Consider the following 23,844-nt stretch of genomic DNA (forward strand, 5'->3'; position numbering starts at 1 on the left):
CAGGAAGAGAGGTGTTGGCGGCAATGGGTACTACGGCTGATATGTAGGAAGGTGGAGCAGACGCAACTGGGTGCAGTGCAGGCAGGTTGAGAGCAGGGGAGAGTGTCAAGTCCATGGGAGTAGCAGGGCAACTGCTGACGGGGGAGTGGGGGCGAGTGCAATGGATGATAGTGGACATGAGGATATCCGCATCGTCGTTAGTAAGACGCATGTTGGCCAAAATGGAGAGAATAAGATCTGTGGACAGTTATCACTTACCCCACGAGTGGGCACCTTCCCTGAGGTAGAAGGACTGGCTTGGGAGAATGGTGGTAGATGAGTCATGGTAAGACGAGCGGATAAAGACTGTAGATGAAAAAAATGTAGCTTTCATATGCTCCCTTTGGGCCCGAGCTGACCTGGACCACAGCCTGACATCCAGGACGTGCGAGGAGAGTTGCGAGACGAACATTCAAAGGCCCATGAGTTGCCTTAGGAGAACCAAAGGAGGAATGTAGTGTGTTGTAGGAAACGAAAGCGCCAGCCAAAAAAAAAACAAGGTGAGAAGGAGCCCAATTAGGAAAAATCAAATCACCTGACCATTGCGCGTGCGTGGTTATCTGAACATACAGTATTGTCAAAATGGCTATCAGGCCATTGTCGCGTCTGCTGACCCCACTGGAGGTACCGGAGGTGAGATAAGTGAATCCTCGCCTGCAACTCTAATACATTATACAGCCCTCATGACCGACATCTCGAGGAGAACTTCGTGAGGTTATCCGCAAGTATCCAGGCCTGGAACACAGACACGAGAACTAAAGAAGGCTAAAGAAGGCCCGAGGCATACACGTGGAAGGTGCGGTCAATGGTAGTCACCTTCGGAGTATTATGAAGGGTGAAAGATCTGCAAGAGATAAGGAGGAAATGTTCGTGCACTATATTTGCCCTCATTGCAAACTATCTTCATGTACAGTAGAACAGTAATGACCATTGATTTGATGTACGACAAGGCTATATACACAAAAATAAGCAGCACGACTTTGGGTTTGATCAAGCACTACCACTACCACTCTCAGAGGAAGTCCAGATGAACTCAAACTCCGATTCATCATCATCCGACGAAAGAACCACCTCTTCCTCCCTATCTTTGTCCCCCTGTGAACCGTTTGTCTGCATATGGCGGTATTGTGGCATGTCTACAACAGGCATGAAGTCCGAGCCAAGGAATCCTTCCTCTGGAAGTGCGGGTTGACCAGCAATTATGCTCTGCAGGTCGCCATTGTCCAAGAGAGTGCTAAGGTGCTCAAGGAGGTTGTTATAAATCTCCCACACATTGTTGTTTGTCACAGTAGGATCGCCAATGCTACTCATGAATTCCTCTGCATATATAGCAAACTCGGGTGGAACAAGGTTGAAGACGCCGTGGTCAGGAGGTGCATATGTTTCTTGTACCTGTTCAAGATAATTTCCTTGTATTTTTACCTACATAACAAGCATGTTAACCAAATGAGTGCACAACGAACTGAAACTACAACTCACAGCAAAGTTACAAGACTCGAAACCCTCAGGATTGGTAAAAATATTGGTTGGTCGACCATGAGGAAGGATCTTGTTGATGTTGTGTCGTGGGGTTGTGTGATTGAATCTATCAGTGAAGAGGTCGAGTTCACTTTGAAGCCAAGGGATGAATATGAAGTGAAAGCACAGACTATAAAAAAAACGAAGCATTAGAACAAGAGAAGACAATATTGAGAAAAGACAGACCGCTGTAAGGGATCATCTGGATTGTAAAAGCCTTCGTCAAGTCCAATATTGAGTAAATGTTCAAAGCCTGGTGCCCATCGTCTACGAAGTTGGCTCCAGAAGATCTCAGGCTTGATGTTACGATGAGATCCTTTGAATGTATGTTGCAAAGTCCTTGCGAGAGCTGGGTCGTGTAAGTGACGTAAAAGGGTTTGTCCATTGGCGATCCCATTATTCTCGCTACCGGGATCACTCTGCGTGAGTAGAGGCATTTCTAAGCCATAGTTAGTTAGCAACATAAATTCAGGACAAATCTGTAAGTACATACCTCCTAGTCTCTCCACCGTATCACAATACCACCCACAAATGAGACGGGGGTTCCAATTTGTCCACCAAATCTTAAGCCATAAGACCTGGCCCGAGAAAGGCTCTAGGGCGACATGCAGGAATAGCTGGAAACGTCGCCATTTGTCGTGCTGATCGAAGCACCAGACTTTGTTAACTCCCGCTGTCCAGAAGTAACTTTGTTTGAGTCGGCGGCGGCGTCATCCTTGAACTTCTGCACTGTGGTGTAAGTTCATATACTGCAAGATCAACTTGCTGTCCCCACCGCATTTAGTTGTAAGCAAGACATTAATATAAAAACTTGAAATGCAACATACCATGACACTAATAAGTGTTCTTCCTGTAGAAGAGTGTCCTTCATGTCATGGGATCCTTGGTAAGGAAAATGAGAGCGTACTCGCTCAATGGCCGGTCCAATAGAATGTACTGTGTGATCTTGCCCGCGCGCTGACTTAACTTTCCACTGCATGCGTTTCTTCTTGAGCAGTGAAAGGCTAGAAAACATAACCCAGCAAATTAGTGGTAGCACCCAGCAAATGAGCAACAGTACTCACGAAACATTGAAGTGCTCAATATTGTAGTGGTCCTTTAACTTAGCAACAATCTTGGGATTTTTGTACCCAGCCGCAACATATTTTTCAACCAGGGGTCGTATGATTGCATCATCAGCTATGCAAATGAGTGAGCACTCTTCCAAGGAAAGGACACCACTTACGAGCTCGCAATCGAATGCCATTCCGACCAGTGGGATTTGGCATAATGGGGGTCGACTAGAAAGAAATGCAGAATCAGCTGGACGATGGCAGGAGGCCACGTACTAACGGCACAAAAAACATGCAGTGACCATGTTTTTGCCACTATCTCCTCGGAATGCCAACCTGAGTAAGCCACGAGAATCCGCATTTCACTTTGTGAATATTGACATGAGCTTGTGATGCAATGATAATGAAGAGGATCAGGATCCTCACCATGTTATCAAGGCCATCGTGACTGATACTCACCACAAAGTATGGCAACTCCGAGGCAGGTGCATCTGTGTCGTCATTAGAGCGGCTTACCTCCCTGTATGTGTGCACCGAAAAAAATCTGTTATAATCGAGGATGGTCAGTCCATCTCTCAGTACTCACCATATTCCCCATGACTGACTTCACTCCCACCAACGAAAGCTCTGCTAACAAAAGCTGTGATTGCTGCCACACTGTATTTTCCAGTTCAGTTAAGTTTTATTACCTAAAGGGCCCTTGGGGAACGAGCTGTACCTGTTGTCCTGCTTGCACCCAGCACTATCAGAGAAAGTGCCGTCCTGATGAGCGAGCTGATGAAGTTGAAATTGACCTATCGGGCACAGTTGGTGAGTAATGATGTTACCGGAGACAATAGAACGAATGTTTGAATTCTGACGTCAATGATCAAATATAGACTTCACAGCCACTGCGGCCCCTTTCCAACAACGTGGTCCAGATCGGAATGAGCAGCAAGTGCTTGTCCGTGCATCTTCATCCGCACAACGTGGCGGTATGTTTCTTTCCCACATTTTTTCTTTGTGTATTCGACTCACTGCACTACAGTGCAATCTCTACCTAGGCAAAGGCTAGGCCCAACTTTCCTCCCTGGTCCTCATGCTATCCCTTCCAATTCAGCTGCGGCTGGTGTCAGGCAGTCAGTATTGCGCAATACATCAGTTGGATACACCCCCAATCACTCCTTGCACTCCCAACACCGTTCCAAAATGATTGCAGCGACAACGGCACCACAATGTCACGTAACTATCACCGTAGCTCTACATCACTTAAAGGAAGAGGGGAAATCCGGAACAGAATTGGTAGGGGTGAGTGATGCATCCCAATTGCGCACTTTTTTTTTTTATGTTATCACTTGTGTACAGAACATCGAACGCGATATCAATGTACCTCTCACCATCACATGCTTCCAGCTGCGCGCCAAAGTTATCACCGTGCTTGAACGCTCATGGAACACCTGGTCAGGCAACCACATTCTCAACCTCAATAGCCTCGAAATGCATAAGGCGCCAAAGCTGCTGCTTCACGATCCTACCAATCCGGATGTTGATGGCGATCAATCAGTTCTATATGACCTCTTCTTCAGCCCTACTAATAAAGACCCCACCCCAAAATTCAACTCTAACAGGAAGGTGACGATATTGTTGCTCATGTCCTATGCGCAGTTCAAGGATATTCTCAGGTGGAAAGAAGCGATCAAGCGTGGTATTGCCCCTGACAACTTCAACAATGACATTGATGAAGATGAGGACTCTGACAGTCCTATGTCAAGGGTACGTTCTCTATTGGTCTCTTCTATCACTTTCTTGATCTTTGCCCTGACCCTTCAAGATTTTTCGCACAGTCACTATGCGCAGTAAGCGAAGTCAAAGGCAGCGGAAGTCTCGAGTTGAAGACGTTGAAGATGCAAGAACCAAGGATGAAATCAGTAAGGAACGTGTTGCAGAAGTCAAACATGTGACGCACCCTAAGAAACTGTCACGACTTGAACCAGAAGCGCTAGTCTGAGCGCTAGTTTCCTTTTTTCATTTTCTTTGATATCTAATCACATGACAGATAAGATATGTTAAGCTGCTGCTTTAGCGCGGATAACATAATACATAGTTATATCAGATCACATGACCATCACGTGACAAGAGTCTAGAACCATTACAAAGAACATCAGTCAGCGCCTCATGGCTGCTGCATGTTAGCTCAGTCAGCGCCTCATGGCTGACTTTCAGAAACATATATATAGTAGACCATCATGTACATACTTTCCTCAGTTGTTGATTAATTCTCAATCGCTATCTTGTAACGCTACTTGTTTGATTTAAGCCTCTGTCCCTCCGTTAGCTCGGTAAAGGGGATAAAGGTTTTACACAATCAACAACTGCCACAAGTACCGTTTATGAATATAACAGCAACAATCCTAACCACCATCATCGTCACCATCATCATCATCTTCCTCATCCTAAACCTACTCAAACGCTCAAACCAAACTACCACTACCCTCCCACTTCATCACCTACCCACTCACCCCGACACCATTTTATCATTTTTCCCTGCCAACGTCTCCCCCTCCTCATCCCAAGACTCGTTCGTAACCATCCCCCTGTAAATACATTTTATATCACTATAATCTCTTTGGTGTGGAACCATTGGGATTTTCTCGGTTTTACATAGTTTCTATTTCGATTTCCTCTGACCAGGCCGTGCACTTGCGTCCGCCAGTCGGGAGAAGGACTGAAAGCTTAATAAGCTGGTCACATTGGGACAACCGTTCGGACCCCAATTTATCACTATACCTTTTACATAAAATTTCGTAAAATACAAAAATAGTTACCATACATACATAGTCAGTAGTGGGCTGAAGAGGACCACTTTGACTCAAAGAGAACAGATAGACTACTAGGATCTTAGAAAGAGGTGTATCGATCCAGCTTATCACTGGTGAACTCCTTTCTATGCTTAGTAGAGATTTTTACATTTGGATCGGAGAGCAACACATTTACTCTCAAGATTACGTATTCAAAGGGCAATTCCCTTTACCAGAAATAGAACCCATCAGAAACCCATCCCCTTTAATCAAATCCGAAACTCCCCCTCCTCCCCAACTCACATTTAATGTCCAACCTAGAATATCGCGATCTGCCCGAGCCATCCAACAGCACGGACAGCGCATTTACCAGGGAAATGATAGACGCATTACCCAGAATAGACACTCCCCCCCCGAAAGAAGCGCGATTGGAAGCATACGTAAAACAAGAAGTAGAAAAGGCGATAAGACAAACACAAATGCATTACCAATCCCAGCTAGACGAGGCGCTCGAAGAAGTGAGCGTCTTGCAAAGAAAATTAAAGAAACAGATACCGCCACCTCCAGAAAAGGTGGAAAGAAGTAGAACGGCACTGGAGAAACCCGAGAACTTCTCCGGAGAAAAGAAAAAGTATAGGGCCTTTAGAGAGTCCTTATTACTACATTTCGAAGACGATGCCGTATATTTCAGAGACGACCGAAAAAAGATAAGCTTTGTGCTATCTTTTATGAAAGAAGGAGAAGCCGCGGCCTTCCGGACCGATTGGCTAGAGAACCGAGTCGACGCCCAACAGCTGGGGCTCGATATTACAAACACGTACGGAAGTTGGCCGTATTTTGCGGACAAAATGGAAGAAAGGTTCAAGGACAGTTTTGAAAAAGAAACTGCCAAGAACGAAATATTGACCCTGAGACAGGGCAATGAAACCGCCCAAGCCTTCTTTGAAAGGTTTGAGGAAAAGAAAAGATGGGTGGGATATACAAATAGGATAAACGAAGAGTTCCTAATATCTCTACTCAGAAGGAACATGAACAAGCCGCTAGTAGACAGGGTGATCTACGGCGGGCATATTCCCAGAGATTACCAAGAGTGGAAAAGGGAACTTATTAGAATAGACTATATTTGGAGAGAGAGAGAAAAAGAGAAGAAAGGTTCCGATACTGGGAAGAAACCCTATTCGGAACAAAAGAAAGAAGGAGAGAAGAAGAAAGACAGAACCGGATATACCTATACCGGTAGTGGAGAAAGAATGGAGGTGGACAAAGCAAAGTTCCGCACTGAGGGACGATGCTACCGATGCGGAGAAAAGGGACATAGGAGCTTCGAGTGCAAAGATGCACAAAAAAGGAAGCCACAATTTAATGTCCGAGAGTTCTTAGAGAAGATGACGAAAGAGGAAAGGGAAAAACTCCTTGAGGGTTTTTAAAGAGGCCAGCGGCACCGCATTGACCGACTGAGCCTAAAGACGTTTCGAATCGATTTCTTCCTTTGACTGTAGATACATGTGACTCAGAATTGTTACGCTGCAGCTTTAGCGCGGATGACAATAAAACTATTTCCACTCAGACAAAAAAAGAAATCCGAAATGAAAAAGATGCAACTAGAGTAAAAGCGGCGCAGAGTGATAAGACATCCGCAGTTTCGACGGCGGGCGAATCACTAAAAAGCGCAGCATTTACGATAGAACCTAAGATTCCTACACCCGATGCGGCGAACTCTACGGAGGAAAACGCAGCAGAGACTGTAGAAGAAAGGTCAGGAACCCCTTTAAAAAAACCTAGAACAGAAGTTTGGACCCCAGAGTGGGTAGTAGATAGGCTAAGAGACCAAAAGGAAGAAAGATCCATTGGGATTCTAAGTGCCTGGACACATAAAAAGAGAGCGAGAGAAGTAACCCGGGAAACGATAAAAGAAATCAACCGGTTACCAAAAGTAGAAGCTATACAAGCGATCATAGAAATTGCCTCCCCAAAAAAGTACATTAGGGGCACCCAAGGCAATCAAATGAACGTAAAATGTAAGCTTACTACATTAGATACTCTCCAATCAGAAACAGTCGAAGCACTATTGGACAGTGGATGCACGGGGAGTTGCATCGACTCCCAATTTGTGAAAGACAAAAGATATGAGACAAGGAAGATACCGAGACCCATTCCAGTCTATAATGCAGATGGAACTCTTAATAAAAACGGAGCCATCAATGAATTTGTAATACTGCTCATGGAAATCGACGGACACGTCGAAAAGATACATCTTGCCGTAACCAATCTGGGTAACGGAAAAATGTTTCTAGGACATGAATGGTTGAACAAACATAATCCTAAAATAGACTGGAAAGAATCGAAGTTGACCTTTGAAAGATGTCCTGAAGAATGCAGACCAAGAATCCGAATCTCTGATCCAGAGGAGGATCCGGAAATACTCTTTGAGGAACTAAGAGAAGACGAGAGGATGATACAGGTGAATCTCCATAATTTCGAAGACGCCACGATCAACGATCAATATTACCATATTAGAGCCCAAGGCACAATGGCACAGAAGCTAGCAGAAGCCACAGGCAAAGATCGAAAAGAAGGAGGATTCGAAAAGATAGTGCCAAAACACCTTCATCAATACAAAGACGTATTTGATAAAAAGGAGTTTGACACGTTACCTGAAAGAAGGCAATGGGATCACGCAATCGAACTAATACCGGGAGATCACTCCCTAGATTGCAAGATCTATCCGTTGGCAAGAGGAGAGCAAGAAGAGCTAGATGCGTTCCTGAAAGAGAATCTAGAATCGGGACGAATAAGACCATCGAAATCCCCCTTCGCATCACCATTCTTCTTCATTAAAAAGAAAGACGGGAAGTTGAGACCAGTTCAAGATTATAGGAAGCTAAATGATATCACTATCAAAAATAAAAGATATCCACTTCCGTTGATCGGGGAACTAGTAGACAAATTGAGTGGAGCAAAATACTTCACAAAATTGGATGTAAGGTGGGGATATAACAATATCCGAATGAGAGAAGGAGACGAGCATAAAGCAGCGTTTAGGACAAACCGGGGATTATTCGAACCATTAGTCATGTTCTTCGGACTGACCAATTCCCCCGCCACGTTCCAAATGATGATGAACACGCTTTTCAGAGAGTTGATAGATGAAGGATTAGTAATCATATATCTAGATGATATCATGATATTCACAAAGGATATAGAAACGCACCGAGCAACGACGCGATGTGTGTTAGAAATCCTAAGAAAGAATCATCTCTATCTTAAACCAGAGAAATGTGATTTCGAACAGACAGAAGTGGAATACCTGGGACTGATCATCTCAGAGAACGAAATTCGCATGGATCCGGTAAAAGTAGAAGGAATTAGCAAATGGCCAGAATGCAAAAATAAAAAGGATATACAGGCATTCTTAGGATTTGTAAATTTCTATCGAAGATTCATAGAGGGCTTCGGGGAAGTAGCCAAACCATTGACCAAGTTAACGGGAAAAGAGGACTTCATTTGGGGAAATGAACAACAAGAAGCATTTAACACATTAAAACAACGTGTAGCTTCAGCCCCAGTGTTAGCTCTCCCAGTACCACATGGCCAATACAAAGTGGAAGCGGACAGTAGTGACTTCGCTATGGGTGCTGTCTTATCACAAAGACAAAAGGATGACTGGAAGCCAATTGCATACCTCTCCAAAGCGTTAAACCCCACAGAACGCAATTACGAGATCTATGACAAAGAACTTCTTGCCATCATGACAGCACTTAACGAGTGGAGACATTACTTAATAGACGCAGAAGAGGAATTTGAGATATGGACAGATCATCAAAATCTGCTGTATTTCAAAGAACCAAAGAAGCTGAACAGGAGACAGGCGCGGTGGATGACGGAGTTGAGCCAGTATCATTTCACGATACATCATATGCCAGGAAGGAAGCATATAAAAGCAGATCTTCTCTTGAGATGATCAGATCATAACAAAGGAGAAAACGACAACGAAGACGTCGTGCTACTGGATGAGAAACTATTTGTAAGAATGACTCTCTCTCCAGAACAAAGACAAAGGATTGCAGACAGTCAAGAGAAAGAATTGGAGATTTCAAAGTGGATTACAAAGAGAAAAGGAAATGTAGATGAGCTGATAAAAAAGATGAAAGGAAAGATAGAAAGGAGAGAGGATGGTTGGCTAGACGAAGACGGTTGCATAGTATTCAAAGGCAGGATCTATGTACCAAAAGATGCCGTGTTAAGGGAAGAGATTATCTGACGAAACCACGACTCTGTTATTGCAGGCCATCCAGGAAGATATAAGACAAAGGAGCTAATCACTCGACAATACTGGTGGCCCTATATGGACAGAGATATCACGAGATACGTAGACGGATGCGAGGTCTGCCAAAGAACCAAGACAGACCATAAAAAGAAAGCAGCACCGCTTCATCCAAACGAGATCCCGGATAAACCTTGGCAGATCATATCAGTAGATCTGATCGGACCACTACCAGAGTCAAATGGATATAACATGATAATGGTAGTGGTAGATCGATTTACAAAAATGATCAAGGTAATTCCCACGCAGATGGAGATCACATCAGAAGGAGTGGCACGACTATTCAGAGATCATGTATTCAGAAACCATGGCATACCCGAAAAGATCATCTCAGATCGGGGACCGCAATTCGTTTCAAAATTCATGAAAGATCTACATACGCTTTTTCAGATAAAAGCAAACCCATCAACGGCTTGGCATCCACAAACAGATGGACAAACGGAGAGGATCAATCAAGAGATAGAACAATATCTCAGAATCTTCGTAAACCATAAACAAGATGATTGGGCAGAGTGGCTCACCTTAGCAGAATTCTCTTATAACAACAAACAACATTCTGCGACGGGATACAGCCCGTTCTACTTAAATCATGGACATCATCCGAGAACACAGGAAGTAGTGAAAGTGGGGGTAAAGAACGAAAATGCGGAAGATTTCGTAAAAAGAATGACAGAGACAAGGAAAAGAGCAGAAGAATCGCTGCAAAAGGCAGCTGAACAGATGAAGAAGCAGTACGATAAGAAGAAAAGAGAAGCAGTGGAATATAAAGTAGGAGATAAGGTGTACGTAGAAGCGACCAATATCTCAACAGATCGACCGGCCAAGAAACTGGACGATAAGAGACACGGTCCGTTTGAAATACTAGAAAAAGTAGGTGAATCAGCCTATAGATTAGCGCTACCACCGACATGGCGGCCTATTCATCCGGTTTTCAACGAGATAAAACTCACGCCATACAAAGAACCACAGTTCCCTTCCCAACAGAAACCTAAACCGATACCGCCGGTAATAGTAGACGGACAAGAAGAATATGAAGTCGAAGAAGTTCTAGACTCACGTCTAAAACGAGGGAAATTGGAATACTTAGTACATTGGAAGAACTATCCAAAAGAGGAACGCATGTGGGAACCCGAACAACACCTAAACAACTCACCCGACAAAGTAAAAACATTCCACGATAACAACCCTAGTGCACCCCGACGGATCCGTTTTCAATTACATTTCCAACCCTTCGAAAACTTCACAACGACTAGAGTCCAAAAACAATTGTTTAATTGGGAAAACGGAAAGATGGACCCCTACTTTCGGGACGAAAGTCCTAAGGAGGGGGTAATGTCACGACTTGAACCAGAAGCGCTAGTCTGAGCGCTAGTTTCCTTTTTTCATTTTCTTTGATATCTAATCACATGACAGATAAGATATGTTAAGCTGCTGCTTTAGTGCGGATAACATAATACATAGTTATATCAGATCACGTGACCATCACGTGACAAGAGTCTAGAACCATTACAAAGAACATCAGTCAGCGCCTCATGGCTGACTTTCAGAAACATATATATAGTAGACCATCATGTACATACTTTCCTCAGTTGTTGATTAATTCTCAATCGCTATCTTGTAACGCTACTTGTTTGATTTAAGCCTCTGTCCCTCCGTTAGCTCGGTAAAGGGGATAAAGGTTTTACAGAAACGGTCAGACAGATATGACTTTGCGGTATGTCTATGGTATAACAGGTATTCTACTTGCGTTCGCTAATCAACTGTCTTCTATATTGGCCTTTCAGTCTGCTGCAAGTGTGGCTGAACCCTCCAAAGACCACTCGACACTTTCTGAACAATCCTCCCACACCCCCTCCGCAAGCGCCAATGCCTGCCAACAATCACCGTCCCTTTCTCATTTGTCTCAGCGTAGCAATGCCGCCTCAACAAAGGTACCTTTAAAACTCGTCCCAGAAAAGGACGTCTTGCAGCGAGTAATGGCCGCACAAGCTGATGTACGACGCTTGGCAAAACCTCTATGTGAGTTAGACCCTTGTCTAGTTACGCCTTATAACTTCTTTATTTGATGTCGCTACAGTGGGCTGTGAGCGTGGTCTTTATGTCATATTTCCCGTCCCCTGTGTTCCCTTTGCGGTGCTTACAGAGCAACGTACACCCTTCGACATCAGCATTAGAACTCACCGCGAAATCATGACATTGGCCGTTGACACGAACTCAAAGTCTATGGTGGCACCTGCAGGAACTTTCAAGATGTGCCATCCGGCGTGGTTTGAACGGAATGATGACAGTTCTATGTCTACTGAAAGCTCCGCTATCACCAAGGTGGTCAATGTGGTGGCTAAACGTTGGTTTTACAGGGATCCTGTTGATGCTGCAGATACCGGTGCAGGCCGTGGTCGGAAACGACTGACCACCAAAGATGAACTGGCAAAAATGCTTGACGAGGCAAATTGTCTGTATTGGGGTACAAGCTTGATGAATTTAGCCTACGACGCTGTTGACGAGTTTATATCGCAATCCGGGGGCCACTGTACCATCCATATCCCTCAACTCTGTGTTGTTCACGCTGGGTTAGCTGTCCCTCAAGATGCAAGACATGGCCGCAGTGCTGTATACCTTCTTGAAGAAATAATCGAGGGAAAATTCATCAAATACGTCAACAACAACAGTGCAACACCACGCAACGGTCTTGGTAGGGCTGAGCATGATATTGCCCTCTTCTTGTGCTTTGCACAACACTTACAGTATTGGCTGTCTCGTGGCCTTGTTTTTCTCTCGGACTTTCAGGGTATATGTTTCTTGTCTTGATTGCACATAGTCTCCATCACTAACTGTCAACGACTAGGGGCTGGGACACTTTTAACAGAATGCCAAGTCATTACAACAATGTGTCTAGGCTGTTTCTTACCTGGTGGTTATCATATAGACCTGTTATCTCTCCTAGGGAATATGCATCATGCTTCGGTGAAGGGAATTGGACAGAAACTCTCGAAAATTTCCCCCAACTCCATACTTGTAATGATTTTTGTGTCTACTTTGGCCTGCCAGTATTGATACCCAAGGTAGGTGTGTTCTGATTCTGCTGCCTAATTTATTTTCTTCTTCCTGACCTTACAGGAACGAGGGAACGATGATAGTGGGGAGGTTATGGATGTAGATGCAGATGTTGGAAAGAAAGCTGTTTCACCCTTCGAACAGGAGGACGATGATATCGCTAGTTCACGGGTAGGCCAGGGGACATTTCGCTGATTCTCTTGGATAGTCCCTTGCTCTTGCTCGTTGTCTTGCATGATTACAATTCTTGTTCTGTTTGTAGTTTTTGTACATGTATATAAAAACGATGATATCTAACTAGGCAAACATTGCATATGATTTTTCTTGTCTATGGCTGTGGGACCAAGGCTATGCGACACCGCTCTCTATCTAACTAGGCAAACGCTGATCGCTGTCACAGATATTCATCTGAAATTCAACTCGATGCATTATTTACAAGATGATAGATTAGAGTTTATCGGCCTTCAAAAAAAAAGCAGCCGAGTCTCGAAAAGGTGTCCGGCATCGAACCGTAACCAAACGACCACCATACCTGCACGCCACTCTTAGTTCGGATCAGACCTTATTTACTGATATCGACTGTCATATCATTAATTTGGTCTGACTGGGGAGACTACTGTTGCCACATGCAAGCAACCAGATGCAAATAATCGCATTGCAAAGTCACTGTGACTTGCGAGTTGTTTGCATCGTTATTTTGAAGCAGACCTCATCCGCAATATATCGATCGACTACAATATGTATATATATTGAAGTAGGTCAGCAACGGAGACTGAGTATCTAGGCATCATCTGATTGATATTTGAAACGTGCTCAAATTGTCTAGATTTTCGGGACGTTGTTGCAGCAACGTTGCATAATCCCAAATTTTTGGCATTGGTACTTATATTACGCTTTATTTAGAGCGCCGCCGCGATCACTATTTATTAAACTTGTCAACTTGTCAAGGCTAGTATCTGTACCGATTGCAGGGACGAAAGCAAAATTTCTCCAAGTCTCACTAGCCACCATCACCACCCAAAGAATTTATTTAAAGTCTGAGTGCTATCATGGATACGGACTTGAAGTGCAATAGGCTCACTTGTCGTAAAGCATTGGCGGATAAAGCAGTTGTCGTGAGTCAGGGTTTTCTCCCGATCTTAGAATAAGCCATCTCCTCCAGACTTCTCTTCCCAATATTCACTTGGTCTTCTAGACAACATGTGAGTGAATGGAGTTTCGGGCATACATGCGGCATAGATCTGAATACTCATTGAATAGGCTCTCACATCTTCTGCGGTGCGTCGGGTTGTTTAATCCAATTCATCTATCACATTGACTTAAACTTGTTTCTGGTAGTGGACTGCGCAAACGAGCTGTTTAATGCATCACGACTTTGTCCAGGTACTTTTACTTGTTCAGCCTTCTGATTAGCATTTCACGCTGAAGTTCACATATGAAGCCTGCGAGACGTCATTGACGGAGCCGTAAGTAGCTTCCAATCCTTATAACTAGTACTAAAGATATTGGACTAAAGGGATGACGTGGTCGTAAGTTTATGATGACTTTCTTGATGTAACTTGTTGTTGATATGCAGCCAGGTGTGCTCCCTTCATCCGTCTAACGACTATAAAACGGTATTATATTCCCTGACAATGTCTTCGACTGTCGAACTGAAGCCTCCTTCAGTCAGTTTTGTCTGGGTTAAGCCCTTCCATAATATTAGAAATATGCAGCCGGTGCGCTTTTATCATACATTTTATCATCATCTAGGAACTTATGAATGCATAGAGCGATGTCGTTTTGGCAATACCAAATCCATCAAGAGAAGCGAGTGACTTGTGCTCATTGAGCATGTACACAGATCACTTACGCAGTTTACCTAGCTCTTTCCAGCAAGCATTGACACGTGGTATGAATGACAAGAATGCACAGCTGCAAAAACAACTAGAAAACGTTATCAGGGAAGGTATTTCCTCTATGCCTTTTAGACCGTCGACAACATCTAATCCTGCTTAGCAAACGGAGAGATCAATCTTCTTAGTAACAAAGTTGCTGGTAATTATTTGAATTTAGACGTTGTACTTTGAAATAACACCTGCAGAAATGGAACGTGACTTGGAACTGGAACGTCGTAAGGTCCATGAATTGCAAGAAGTATCGAGGGAACGCGATAAGGAATATCAAAAATTAAAGGTCTACCGACAACATATTTCCATTCTACTGACAAAGGTCTGACTTGGTGTGCAAGGCTCAACATGACAAAATCAAACGCAAAGCTCTCCTTGGCCCTTCGGGCCAAAATTTGCAGTCCAGTTTTGGGTACAATGCAAGCAATACGTTTGAGCGGTCAATTTCGGATGACCAAAACAAAGTTAGATCTGGACAAAATGCCAACATTAGTATCGGTGCGGTCGTCGGTGGCATGGAGGCAAACGGGGTATATTGCAGTATTTGATGCTAAGCAACTTGCTACACTGATAACGATATTTTTTCCAGATACAAAGGACGCCTCTAGTCCATCGCCATTCAACTGGAGGACCGTTTGCACCTTCCCATAATGCAGCTTGGGCACAACCTCAACAAGTTCAAATGCGTAACCAACACCAACGACAGCCTTTCGGTTTAGCAGATCAGCCTTATCATACAAACTCCGTATCTGATCGTTCTGAGAGCGCGAACGAAGTTGAAAATATGCTCATGAGCCGCGGTCGTCCTACTAGTATGGTACAGCCGGATAATCGTCATCAGAATGCCACAGCTTGGGCTTCGTCAAGCTCCAAACCCCGCCCGGTCCAACAACGATACAGTAACTATTATTAGATCTGTTATGATTTTTGCTCAAGCTACTTTATAGACTTCGATCCCAACGTGAGCGTAAAAAGAGGTTTCAGACCAGCAAGATAACGGCTAGAACATGCATACTTCATTGTTTTCCCATAGTGGTTCTATAATTGCATTATGAAATAGAAAAACTATGTCCAGTAATAGAAAAATAATACATATATCATGTCTCCTGGAGTCCATCCATTAAGCAGGGAATACAACAAGGTATATAAGTAGGTGATCAGAAAGCAGAAATGATATACATAAGTGATATATTCCAAAACTATAATTGAACGAAGATAAAGAGACTATTCGCGACGGACTTTGCCATTCTTTTCGTCCTCAAGGTATTGGCCGATGGCTAAGAGATCCTGCCCGGACCTACGTAAATAGCCGGCAAGAACGGTTCTATCAGCTTGTGGGAGAAGTGCTGCAAGTTTATCAACCTGTCGAGAAAAATCCGTATTTGACTCGTTGCTGCTGCGATCCGGAGATGCGCGGCTACCGAACAGAGATGGCCTTCGGGCTATAGTGCTGCTCCGATGACTTCCAGCGCTGTCGGAGGGCGAAGGCTGAGAAGATATCATGACGGTTTGTGACCGTTGTACTCGATTAGGAGGAGCACGCGGCCCGCCCGGCACTGATGGGGCGTTTTGGATATTGATAGGTCGCGGATTCGGGGCAGGCTTAGAAGGGTTTTTCACCAGTACTTTTGCTGGAGAAGAAGGGGTTCCGCCATTTCGTTGTTCCTTTTTCAAGCTAGTCTTCCTTCCCAGGGAAGCGAAGAAACCCCCTGGTGATTTAGAGGATATCGGGGAAGTTAATGAACGTGCTGCCGTCGTTGGTGACGTGATAATGATTGTAGACGATCGAGATGGTGTAGAGCGCGGTGTTGAAGCTAAGGCAGGGTAAGGTAATGGTGGCGGAGAATTTGGCAAGTTAGCATCTCCACGACGGGAAGATAAGTCCGTGGCGGAATAAGTATCGTCACGTCTAGGAAAAGTGGCCTCAGAGGTTGTAGAAGACTGGGATATATGCCGTGCTTGGGAGACGTGAGGCGCAGTTGACGGACCACGAGGTCCTGCAGCTGCTCCCACGTTACGCTTACTTGAAGAATGACTGTTATTTCCTAGCAGAAAATGTACTAAGCAATGCAACCCAATACCACAGGTGTCACGTCTTACTTACCTCCGTACTTGGTCTCCGTCAACCAATCGCGAAGGCCACAGTCATGGACATAAAGCTCATTAATCTTATGAGCATATCCAGCAGAACGCTCTAGAGCACTTCTTTTAACAACAACATCAGCGAAATGCATAGCAGCAGGCCACGAAGATTTGATTCTCTGTACTGGAGGTGGATGATGTAATGCTGCAGGAAATATTAATGGCGATGGTGTCTTCGACGATCTACTGCCATTAGAAAGTCTATTGAGCGACATCAACGAAGGTGTACGCGGGAGCGCGGAAAAGCGTTTGAGGTTGACGAATGAATTCCTTAAGTTCCGAGAGCCGTTCTCTGATTCCTTATCTGACCTCGTAGGTGAATGGGAAGAGGCAGGAGTCAGAGGTAATGCACGGTCTAGATCGGGCGAGGTTCGATCTGTGCTTTCGTCTGAGGTTGGAGTACCCCGCGCTATTTCAGGGCTAATGCTAGTGCGACGAATATCAAGTCCAAGTCTACCATTTGAATTCTCAGAGTGACGTGGAGGCTCAATAACTGTTGGTGGCGGCACATCACTAGAATTCATGATGCCCATATCATCAATCGCATTTCCAACAACAGCTACCAAATCGTCAATCGAGTCATGTCGTGGGAGAGGACGCTCGGTTTCTGAAGTAGAAGATGCAGCGGTTGTGTCCGTAACTTGCCTGGACGGAGGAAAGGCACCTTCACGCGTGTGAGCAGGTGAGGTAGATGAATTTGGGTCACTACTATCAGACGAGGGACTAGACCTATTTAAATGATTAGTATTTCCACTCGTAGGATATGATTTGACGTACTTCGTGCTACTGTCCTTCTTCTCAGCGGTGCCAGAGGGAGAGGGCACCGCTACAGTAGGTTCTACCGAGCTGGTAACAATCCGTTTCGGAGAATTCGAGATGGGAGCAGGCTTTGAACGCAGAGTAACAGAAACAGACTGAGGAAGCTGTAAGGCCTGTTTGACCGCTTCAATATCGCCTCGACGACGAAATGGCGTATGAAGACGTGGCGGTCGTGGCGGTGGCGGGGCATTGGGATCAAGATTGAGTATGGCAATAGGTGGTGGTGGCAGAGGACCAGCAGTCGAATGAACGCCAGGTTGATAATAGAGATATGAGGAAGGCATAGCAGGTGAAAACGAAGACAGAGTGGTTGTAGGAGATAGTGTGGGAGACACGGTGGGAGACACGGTAGGAAACTTCACTGGCCAGGGCTCTTGAGAGCTGGGCGGAGACTTGGAACCTGATGCGTCTGGATATAGATTCACTACTACTGGAGCAGCTACAGGTTCGTTTATATTTTTTCTTTCCCCTATGCCAGGAGTAGTTACTTGTTTATCGATCAGTAGGTTGACCGGATGTGCCGATAATTTAGAAGGCTCTGAGGCACTGGGAGAGGGAGAACGGGACAGAGGCGCCTGAAATGACAGTGGACTTGATATTTCACTGATTGGCGACGGTGGGGAGCGCTGCTTCTCTGTCACTTTGGCCCCTCCATACCCAGCTGTCCCAATAATGACTACTTCACGAGATGACTTGCGACGTACGTGTCCAACCCCCTTTCCAGAGCCAACTGCCTCTGACGAAGATCGAGTGTGCCCCCCTGTGGGCAGCACTTCAGCGACAGAGTGCTTTGGTTGGGCATGGGGAATAGGAGCAGTAGAGGGAGGAGTGAGATGAGTATATGTTTTTGGAGACGCGTCAGGTGGCGCGACCAGCGCGAGGCCCCCTAAACGTGCCTCGAGGCCTCTCCTTGACCGAAGACTATTTGAGGGAGAAGCTGTGCTGGCATACCCTTGATCCGAATGCTGAGCTTTCTCAACCTCTTCGCTCGCAGCAGAGTTCATCTGCACGATAGCAAGACGGCGTCTGTCTGTGCCACCTTCCGATGGAATGCTTGGTCGCCGCACAGCAGTCTGAGGTGGCTGTTGTGGCTTCTTGTGCGTGCCCTCGCTATCTATCGTTGATTCGGCAGAGTAATCCGAAGGGGTAGTTGAACAGGAGGAAAGACCTCGTGTGTGCAAACTTGTTATCTTTTTGTCAGTGTTTTCCACCGGACTGCCGTTGAAACTACGACCTGCATCGGAAGATTGATAGTACGACAAAATATTTTCCGTATCTCTGCGCACTGGATTTGGACGCGTATGGGATGCAACGAGTCCTATCCAATCACGTCAGATTATTAGAGCGTCATTAAGCTAGAGACATACCTGGACTCAAATCGCGTTGTGATGTCCTGTCACAAGAGCTTGGAGACCTGGAATGACGTTTTGTAGCAGAGGTACTCATTTCGAAAGGTGTCTAGTAACGAGTGGTACTTGTGCAAAAGCGCCTAGAAGACATAAAAGTGAATAATAGGATAAGTTCGTAGCGTCCCAGAGTTGTCCAAATGTCCAGCTTTTGTAGTAAGGCCAAGTTGTTGTACAGCTTGGTCGTAAACCGACTCGGAATTATTTGGCCGGACACGTACTCCGCGTGAGACAGGGCCACCCATAATGAAACCGAGCACTACCGTGGCAGTGTTTAGCCCTACTTCAGCGCTTCAGCTCTTTAGAGCGGTTGTCAATCTTATCCTTCACAGCATGTAGCGACAGCACTATATATTCATGACGTGTCCTAACATATGAAGCAACGTTGTTCTCGGGGCGTAGCTCAACGTTATCAAATGAAACTGAGCTTTACACCGCTCGAACATTGCGACTGCAATTGCCCTTTTCCTTTCTCGATCATTGACCATACTTAAAGTATGAAACTTGTCTTCTCTTCTTCCTGGAGGCCCAGTATTGCTGTTCCGACTACACCGTGAAACCAAACCCCACCAATCGAGTATCACCAACTGCCCCTCCTGACGAAATCCTATGTTTTAGCAGAGCATCTCGTCAGTGCATGGAAACCATCCGTCTGCATCTCGAGATTCTTACCAGGTTCAAACTTCTTTAGCAATCTCCCACTCAAGTTCTTTCCCGGCCCAAAATGGTACTACACTTTGATCACCAAGGATCCATTCTTCCGCAATTTTCTGCCCTACCACCTTCCTTAGCATTACTGTCTTGACTGGACCAGCTGGATCTACGTCTCGCTTGTAAAACCGACGACCAAAGCCACTGACGAAGTTCTCCAGTTTGTCCGTTGCGCTAAATGATTCTAGCAACTGTGCAACCAAGGGGAGAAGGATGGGCGATGTATATACCCCTGCAGCACATGGATCTTTCGGTGTTGAAGTAGACTTGGTGTGCGGAGGGTGTGGTGCAGAGTCAGAACCCAAAAAAAAACTTGGATGACCTGTCCAGACGTTTATGAGCACTCTCAACTCAAATAGTCAGAGCCACTCAGCCCAAACCTTCTCGCACGACTTCTCGTAAGGCCTCTCTGTCGTCAGGAAATTTTGCTACAGGTTTGCAATAGTTCCATGCTTGACCAGCCCAATCATCTACTGTGATTGCAAGATGGTGAGCGGTAATGGTGCAGGCCACGGTTGGACCCAGTGATTTTACCGCTTCCACAGCAGCACGTGTAGTGGCGTGCTCAAGAACGATGCGCAGAGCAGGAAAACGGACATGTAGCTTGAATAGATGCGGGAGGAAAGTAGGCTCAGCGTTCAAGACACAGGTATTCTTCAATAGCCAATTGAACGTAGTGTTAATACTCAAATCAAAACAAGTGGCTTACTGTAGCAGAATCAGAGGGAACTTCACCGTGGAGGTTAAGAACCATATCGACTTCCTGCATGGCCTCGAAGACAGGATAATAAGCCTCGTATGATTCAATACCTCCATCAGAATTTGTGGTGACGCCTCTGGGGTATGATTTGACACCTGATAATGAAGTCTTAGGCACGACGTATTGGTTGATCAGATCGCAGGGCCGAACCGACGATGCCAGCCTTCTTAGCCTTCCTGATTTCATCAGGTGTAAGATCGGGCGAGAGATAGAGTGTCATTAGATATTCTACGTCCGGATCTATCTTTTCCAGCTCAGCTTTGTAGGCTAAAGCCTGATCAGTGGTGGTGATGGGTGGTTTGAGATTTGGCTAGACAACGTCAGGGAGGATGAGCTCGTCGTTAATTCATGTGTACTCACCATGACATATGCCAGAGTAAACCCTCCTGTTCGCACATGAGGTGTTACAAGTTCGCAAAGGGCTCCTTGTCGCAGATGAACGTGAAAATCAGCTGGAGAGCATATTTGCAGCACATTTGGACACATTATGATGGAGTAGCACTAAGAATGAGCACGGTCACGTGATGCGTTGCCCTCGACGCGTTTGCCGATTTGGTTGACTTTTCAACTCAGAGCTCCCCGTCACCGCACTTGGTCTATCCCGCCCATCGACAACGGCGACGGCTATATCTTTTGTTTTTCTTTTCTTTCATAACTACTACCAATACCTCAGCACAACACTCGCATTTCATTATGGTTGCCGCTGGCTCCATCACTGTAGCAGGTAATTGTCCCATTCTTTGTGAATGCAAGACTTTGTTGACGGAAATGGCACTAAGTTCGCGTGCGTCCTCCAACGGGATGGGAGGCCGCTCGTCTCCCAGAGCCAAATTATGACACTACAATACGTGGCGATGGCACACTATCAACTCCAGGGAGATCAGTCACGTCTACTTCCTCGCTTCGCGACATCGTTCAGATTGTGGATGATCGTATCCTCACCTTTGATCCTGACGAAAAGGATAAAACAAGAGCATTTGTGGAAAGAGGTTTTATGCCTCCTGGAACCAAGCGGTACAAGGACAAGAGATTTATGTTCGACAGAGTCTTCAATAATGAGGCTCGACAACAAGATGTTTACGCATCAACCGCCCAACCTCTTTTGCGTGGACTGTTGGATGGCTATAACGCCACTGTGTTTGCTTATGGGGTGAGCCTCATTATCCTCCCGTGGAATATCTTTGCTAAAACACGCATACTAGGCCACTGGTTGCGGTAAAACCCATACTATCAGTGGTACTGAAGCAGACCCCGGAATCATCTATCTCACTATGGCCGATCTTTTCCAACGAATACAAGACCGCAAGGATGAATGGAATACAGAAGTAATCGTCACTTTTCTTGAGATCTATAATGAAGAAATTCGCGATCTTCTTGCGGAACCTGGTACAGTTTCTCCAAGGGGTGGACTGCAAATACGCGAGGACAAATCTGTCAAGGTTGTAGGACTTGTCGAGTCACATCCTAACAGCGCAGAAGAAGTAAAGGAGATTGTTCTGCAGGGTAATTCTCGTCGCACTCAATCTCCTACTCATGCAAACGAAACATCATCCCGATCTCATGCCGTCTTGCAAGTACATGTCACCCAGGCTCCTCGAACTGCCTCAATTACCGAGCAACGTACAATGGCGACATTATCCATCATCGATCTTGCTGGTAGCGAGCGTGCGGCCGCTACCTCAAACATGGGGCAGCGGATGGTAGAAGGGGCAAATATCAACAAGTCCCTGTTAGCTCTGGGCAATTGTATCAATGCACTATGTGAAAGCGGAGGTGCCATACGACACGTACCATACCGCAACAGCAAGCTTACGCGCTTGCTGAAATTCTCGCTCGGAGGAAACTGTAAAACCGTGATGATCGTTTGTATCGCCCCCACATCGCAGCATTTTGATGATACGCACAACACGCTTCTTTACGCTGAACGCGCCACGAAGATTAAGACTAAGGTCGTCACTCGAAACGTTGTCAATGTTGACAGGCACGTAGGACAATACGTCGAGGCCATAAACCGCCTCAACATGGAGGTAGCAGAGCTCAAAGCGAAATTGGCGGGCAAGATTAACACAGAAGGTGATATACTTCGACGGAAAAAGGCGGAGGCCTACGCAGAAGTGGAACGGGCAAGGAAAGACATGCAAGTGAAAATGGAGCAGACACAGGCGTCAATCATCGATGGTGCTTCTTGTGCTGGCAAAATCGCTGCCTCACAAGTTAAATTACGCGTTATACGTGCACGCCTAGCTGAAATTGATGCACAAGCCTCATCTTCGTCTTCGCCGCTATCGCCAGACCTGGAAGCTGAACGTGGCCTCCTCCAGGCTCTTGCTGGGCCCGAGGAGCAAACTATGAAACCTGAATCTGCTCTTAACGTTCGATTACAACGGTCCATAAATTCTGGGAACATGTTCGAGGCAACTCTTCGCGCTGTGAGCGAACGGCGCTCGGATAAACTTGACGAAATCAGCGTCGACAATGTTAGAACCGACGTACGATGGCGTAAAGCTGACCTGGAACGTATCAAGGTGCAGGCGGAGCGAGATTCGTTGAAAGGGTCGTTTGAAGCACAGGCTGAAATGGTGGTCAGCCTGCTCGGAATGGTGGGCAGGTGCACAGTCATGATGGGAGAGGCCGGTCGTCTATTAAGGACAGCTGTAGAGGAAGGGAAAGATGGGATGGAAGGTACTGTGCGCGCCATGGCCTCGACGTTAAAGGGCGTGGCTGAGAAGAATGATGAACATTTCACGACACTACTTGGGCATTCTACCGCTGCACATGTTTTGGAAGATCGGACATTGTCGTTCGACGTGTTTAGTTCACATTCAGCCTCGTTCACACGAGTACCATCAGGGTCTTTACAGCAGCCAAAAGCGTCGAGGCGTTCATCATCTTATGGTTCTATAGCATCATCTCCTAGACGAAACCACAAGTCACCGCGCAAATCGCTACGATCTAGCTTGACCAGTCAGCCTTATCGTCGAGTTTCTGATAAAGACAAGGAAAAGAAAAATGTGCAATGGAAAGATGAAGCAGGTCAAGGTGAACTGGATGACGCGGGACGTCGTGAAAACCCCACTATTTCCATCACATCTTCTGATAGCAACGAAAGCGTTTCAGGACGAAATCTTTCAACAGCAGGATCAGAAAGTGAATGGGAAGACGAAAAAACAGATGACAGTGTTAATTTGAGCTTCATGTCTCTTCCTAGTCGTGACCCCTTTGCTGGTAAACGGCCTAGATCCACTCGGTTGGATCCTGGGTTCTTGAAGTCGAAAGGGCCTATGTTAGGGAGCCTCGCAGAGGCTGACGAGAACGGTTCTCCAGTGAAGCGTGCGTCACCATTGTCGGACCGC

The 23,844-nt window shown here is 45.7% G+C and overlaps 7 protein-coding genes across 7 annotated transcripts; 5 read left to right on the forward strand and 2 right to left on the reverse strand.

Annotated features, from left to right (window-relative positions):
* Positions 1-1,029: 1,029 nt before the first annotated feature.
* On the reverse strand, positions 1,030-2,825 carry SERLADRAFT_435108 (uncharacterized protein; the record flags this gene model as incomplete). Its single annotated transcript, XM_007315360.1, has 8 exons — positions 1,030-1,461; positions 1,519-1,687; positions 1,744-1,996; positions 2,051-2,152; positions 2,212-2,281; positions 2,465-2,561; positions 2,622-2,736; positions 2,783-2,825. The coding sequence occupies 8 exons, from the start codon at positions 2,823-2,825 to the stop codon at positions 1,030-1,032; spliced, it is 1,281 nt and encodes a 426-aa protein (XP_007315422.1).
* A 380-nt stretch (positions 2,826-3,205) lies between these two features.
* On the forward strand, positions 3,206-4,596 carry SERLADRAFT_435109 (uncharacterized protein; the record flags this gene model as incomplete). Its single annotated transcript, XM_007315361.1, has 5 exons — positions 3,206-3,419; positions 3,488-3,583; positions 3,637-3,896; positions 3,954-4,361; positions 4,420-4,596. The coding sequence occupies 5 exons, from the start codon at positions 3,206-3,208 to the stop codon at positions 4,594-4,596; spliced, it is 1,155 nt and encodes a 384-aa protein (XP_007315423.1).
* A 1,908-nt stretch (positions 4,597-6,504) lies between these two features.
* Positions 6,505-6,813, forward strand: SERLADRAFT_381961 (uncharacterized protein; the record flags this gene model as incomplete). The annotated part of the gene is made up of 1 exon (XM_007315362.1): positions 6,505-6,813. A coding segment is annotated over one exon (309 nt), but the record flags the coding sequence as incomplete, so codon positions are not given.
* A 4,729-nt stretch (positions 6,814-11,542) lies between these two features.
* SERLADRAFT_460554 (uncharacterized protein) lies at positions 11,543-12,893 on the forward strand (the record flags this gene model as incomplete). Its single annotated transcript, XM_007315363.1, has 3 exons — positions 11,543-12,498; positions 12,556-12,668; positions 12,693-12,893. The coding sequence occupies 3 exons, from the start codon at positions 11,901-11,903 to the stop codon at positions 12,762-12,764; spliced, it is 783 nt and encodes a 260-aa protein (XP_007315425.1).
* A 920-nt stretch (positions 12,894-13,813) lies between these two features.
* On the forward strand, positions 13,814-15,731 carry SERLADRAFT_406467 (uncharacterized protein; the record flags this gene model as incomplete). Its single annotated transcript, XM_007315364.1, is given in 14 exon segments — positions 13,814-13,879; positions 14,025-14,042; positions 14,103-14,147; positions 14,178-14,230; positions 14,281-14,293; positions 14,341-14,344; positions 14,433-14,482; positions 14,535-14,712; positions 14,763-14,801; positions 14,848-14,975; positions 14,995-15,183; positions 15,243-15,552; positions 15,601-15,614; positions 15,714-15,731. The coding sequence occupies 14 exon segments, from the start codon at positions 13,814-13,816 to the stop codon at positions 15,729-15,731; spliced, it is 1,125 nt and encodes a 374-aa protein (XP_007315426.1).
* A 3,625-nt stretch (positions 15,732-19,356) lies between these two features.
* On the reverse strand, positions 19,357-21,403 carry SERLADRAFT_446563 (uncharacterized protein; the record flags this gene model as incomplete). The annotated part of the gene is made up of 7 exons (XM_007315365.1): positions 19,357-19,627; positions 19,693-20,053; positions 20,112-20,385; positions 20,441-20,586; positions 20,642-20,801; positions 20,852-20,943; positions 21,355-21,403. 6 exons carry the CDS (start codon positions 21,401-21,403, stop codon positions 19,698-19,700), a joined length of 1,077 nt encoding a protein of 358 aa, XP_007315427.1.
* A 118-nt stretch (positions 21,404-21,521) lies between these two features.
* SERLADRAFT_336029 (uncharacterized protein) lies at positions 21,522-22,440 on the forward strand (the record flags this gene model as incomplete). Its single annotated transcript, XM_007315366.1, has 2 exons — positions 21,522-21,641; positions 21,694-22,440. Coding segments are annotated over 2 exons (867 nt in total), but the record flags the coding sequence as incomplete, so codon positions are not given.
* Between the last annotated feature and the right edge of the window lie 1,404 nt (positions 22,441-23,844).

This window comes from Serpula lacrymans (genome assembly GCF_000218685.1).
Source record: "Serpula lacrymans var. lacrymans S7.9 unplaced genomic scaffold SERLAscaffold_4, whole genome shotgun sequence".
Classification (NCBI taxonomy): Eukaryota; Fungi; Basidiomycota; class Agaricomycetes; order Boletales; family Serpulaceae; genus Serpula; species Serpula lacrymans.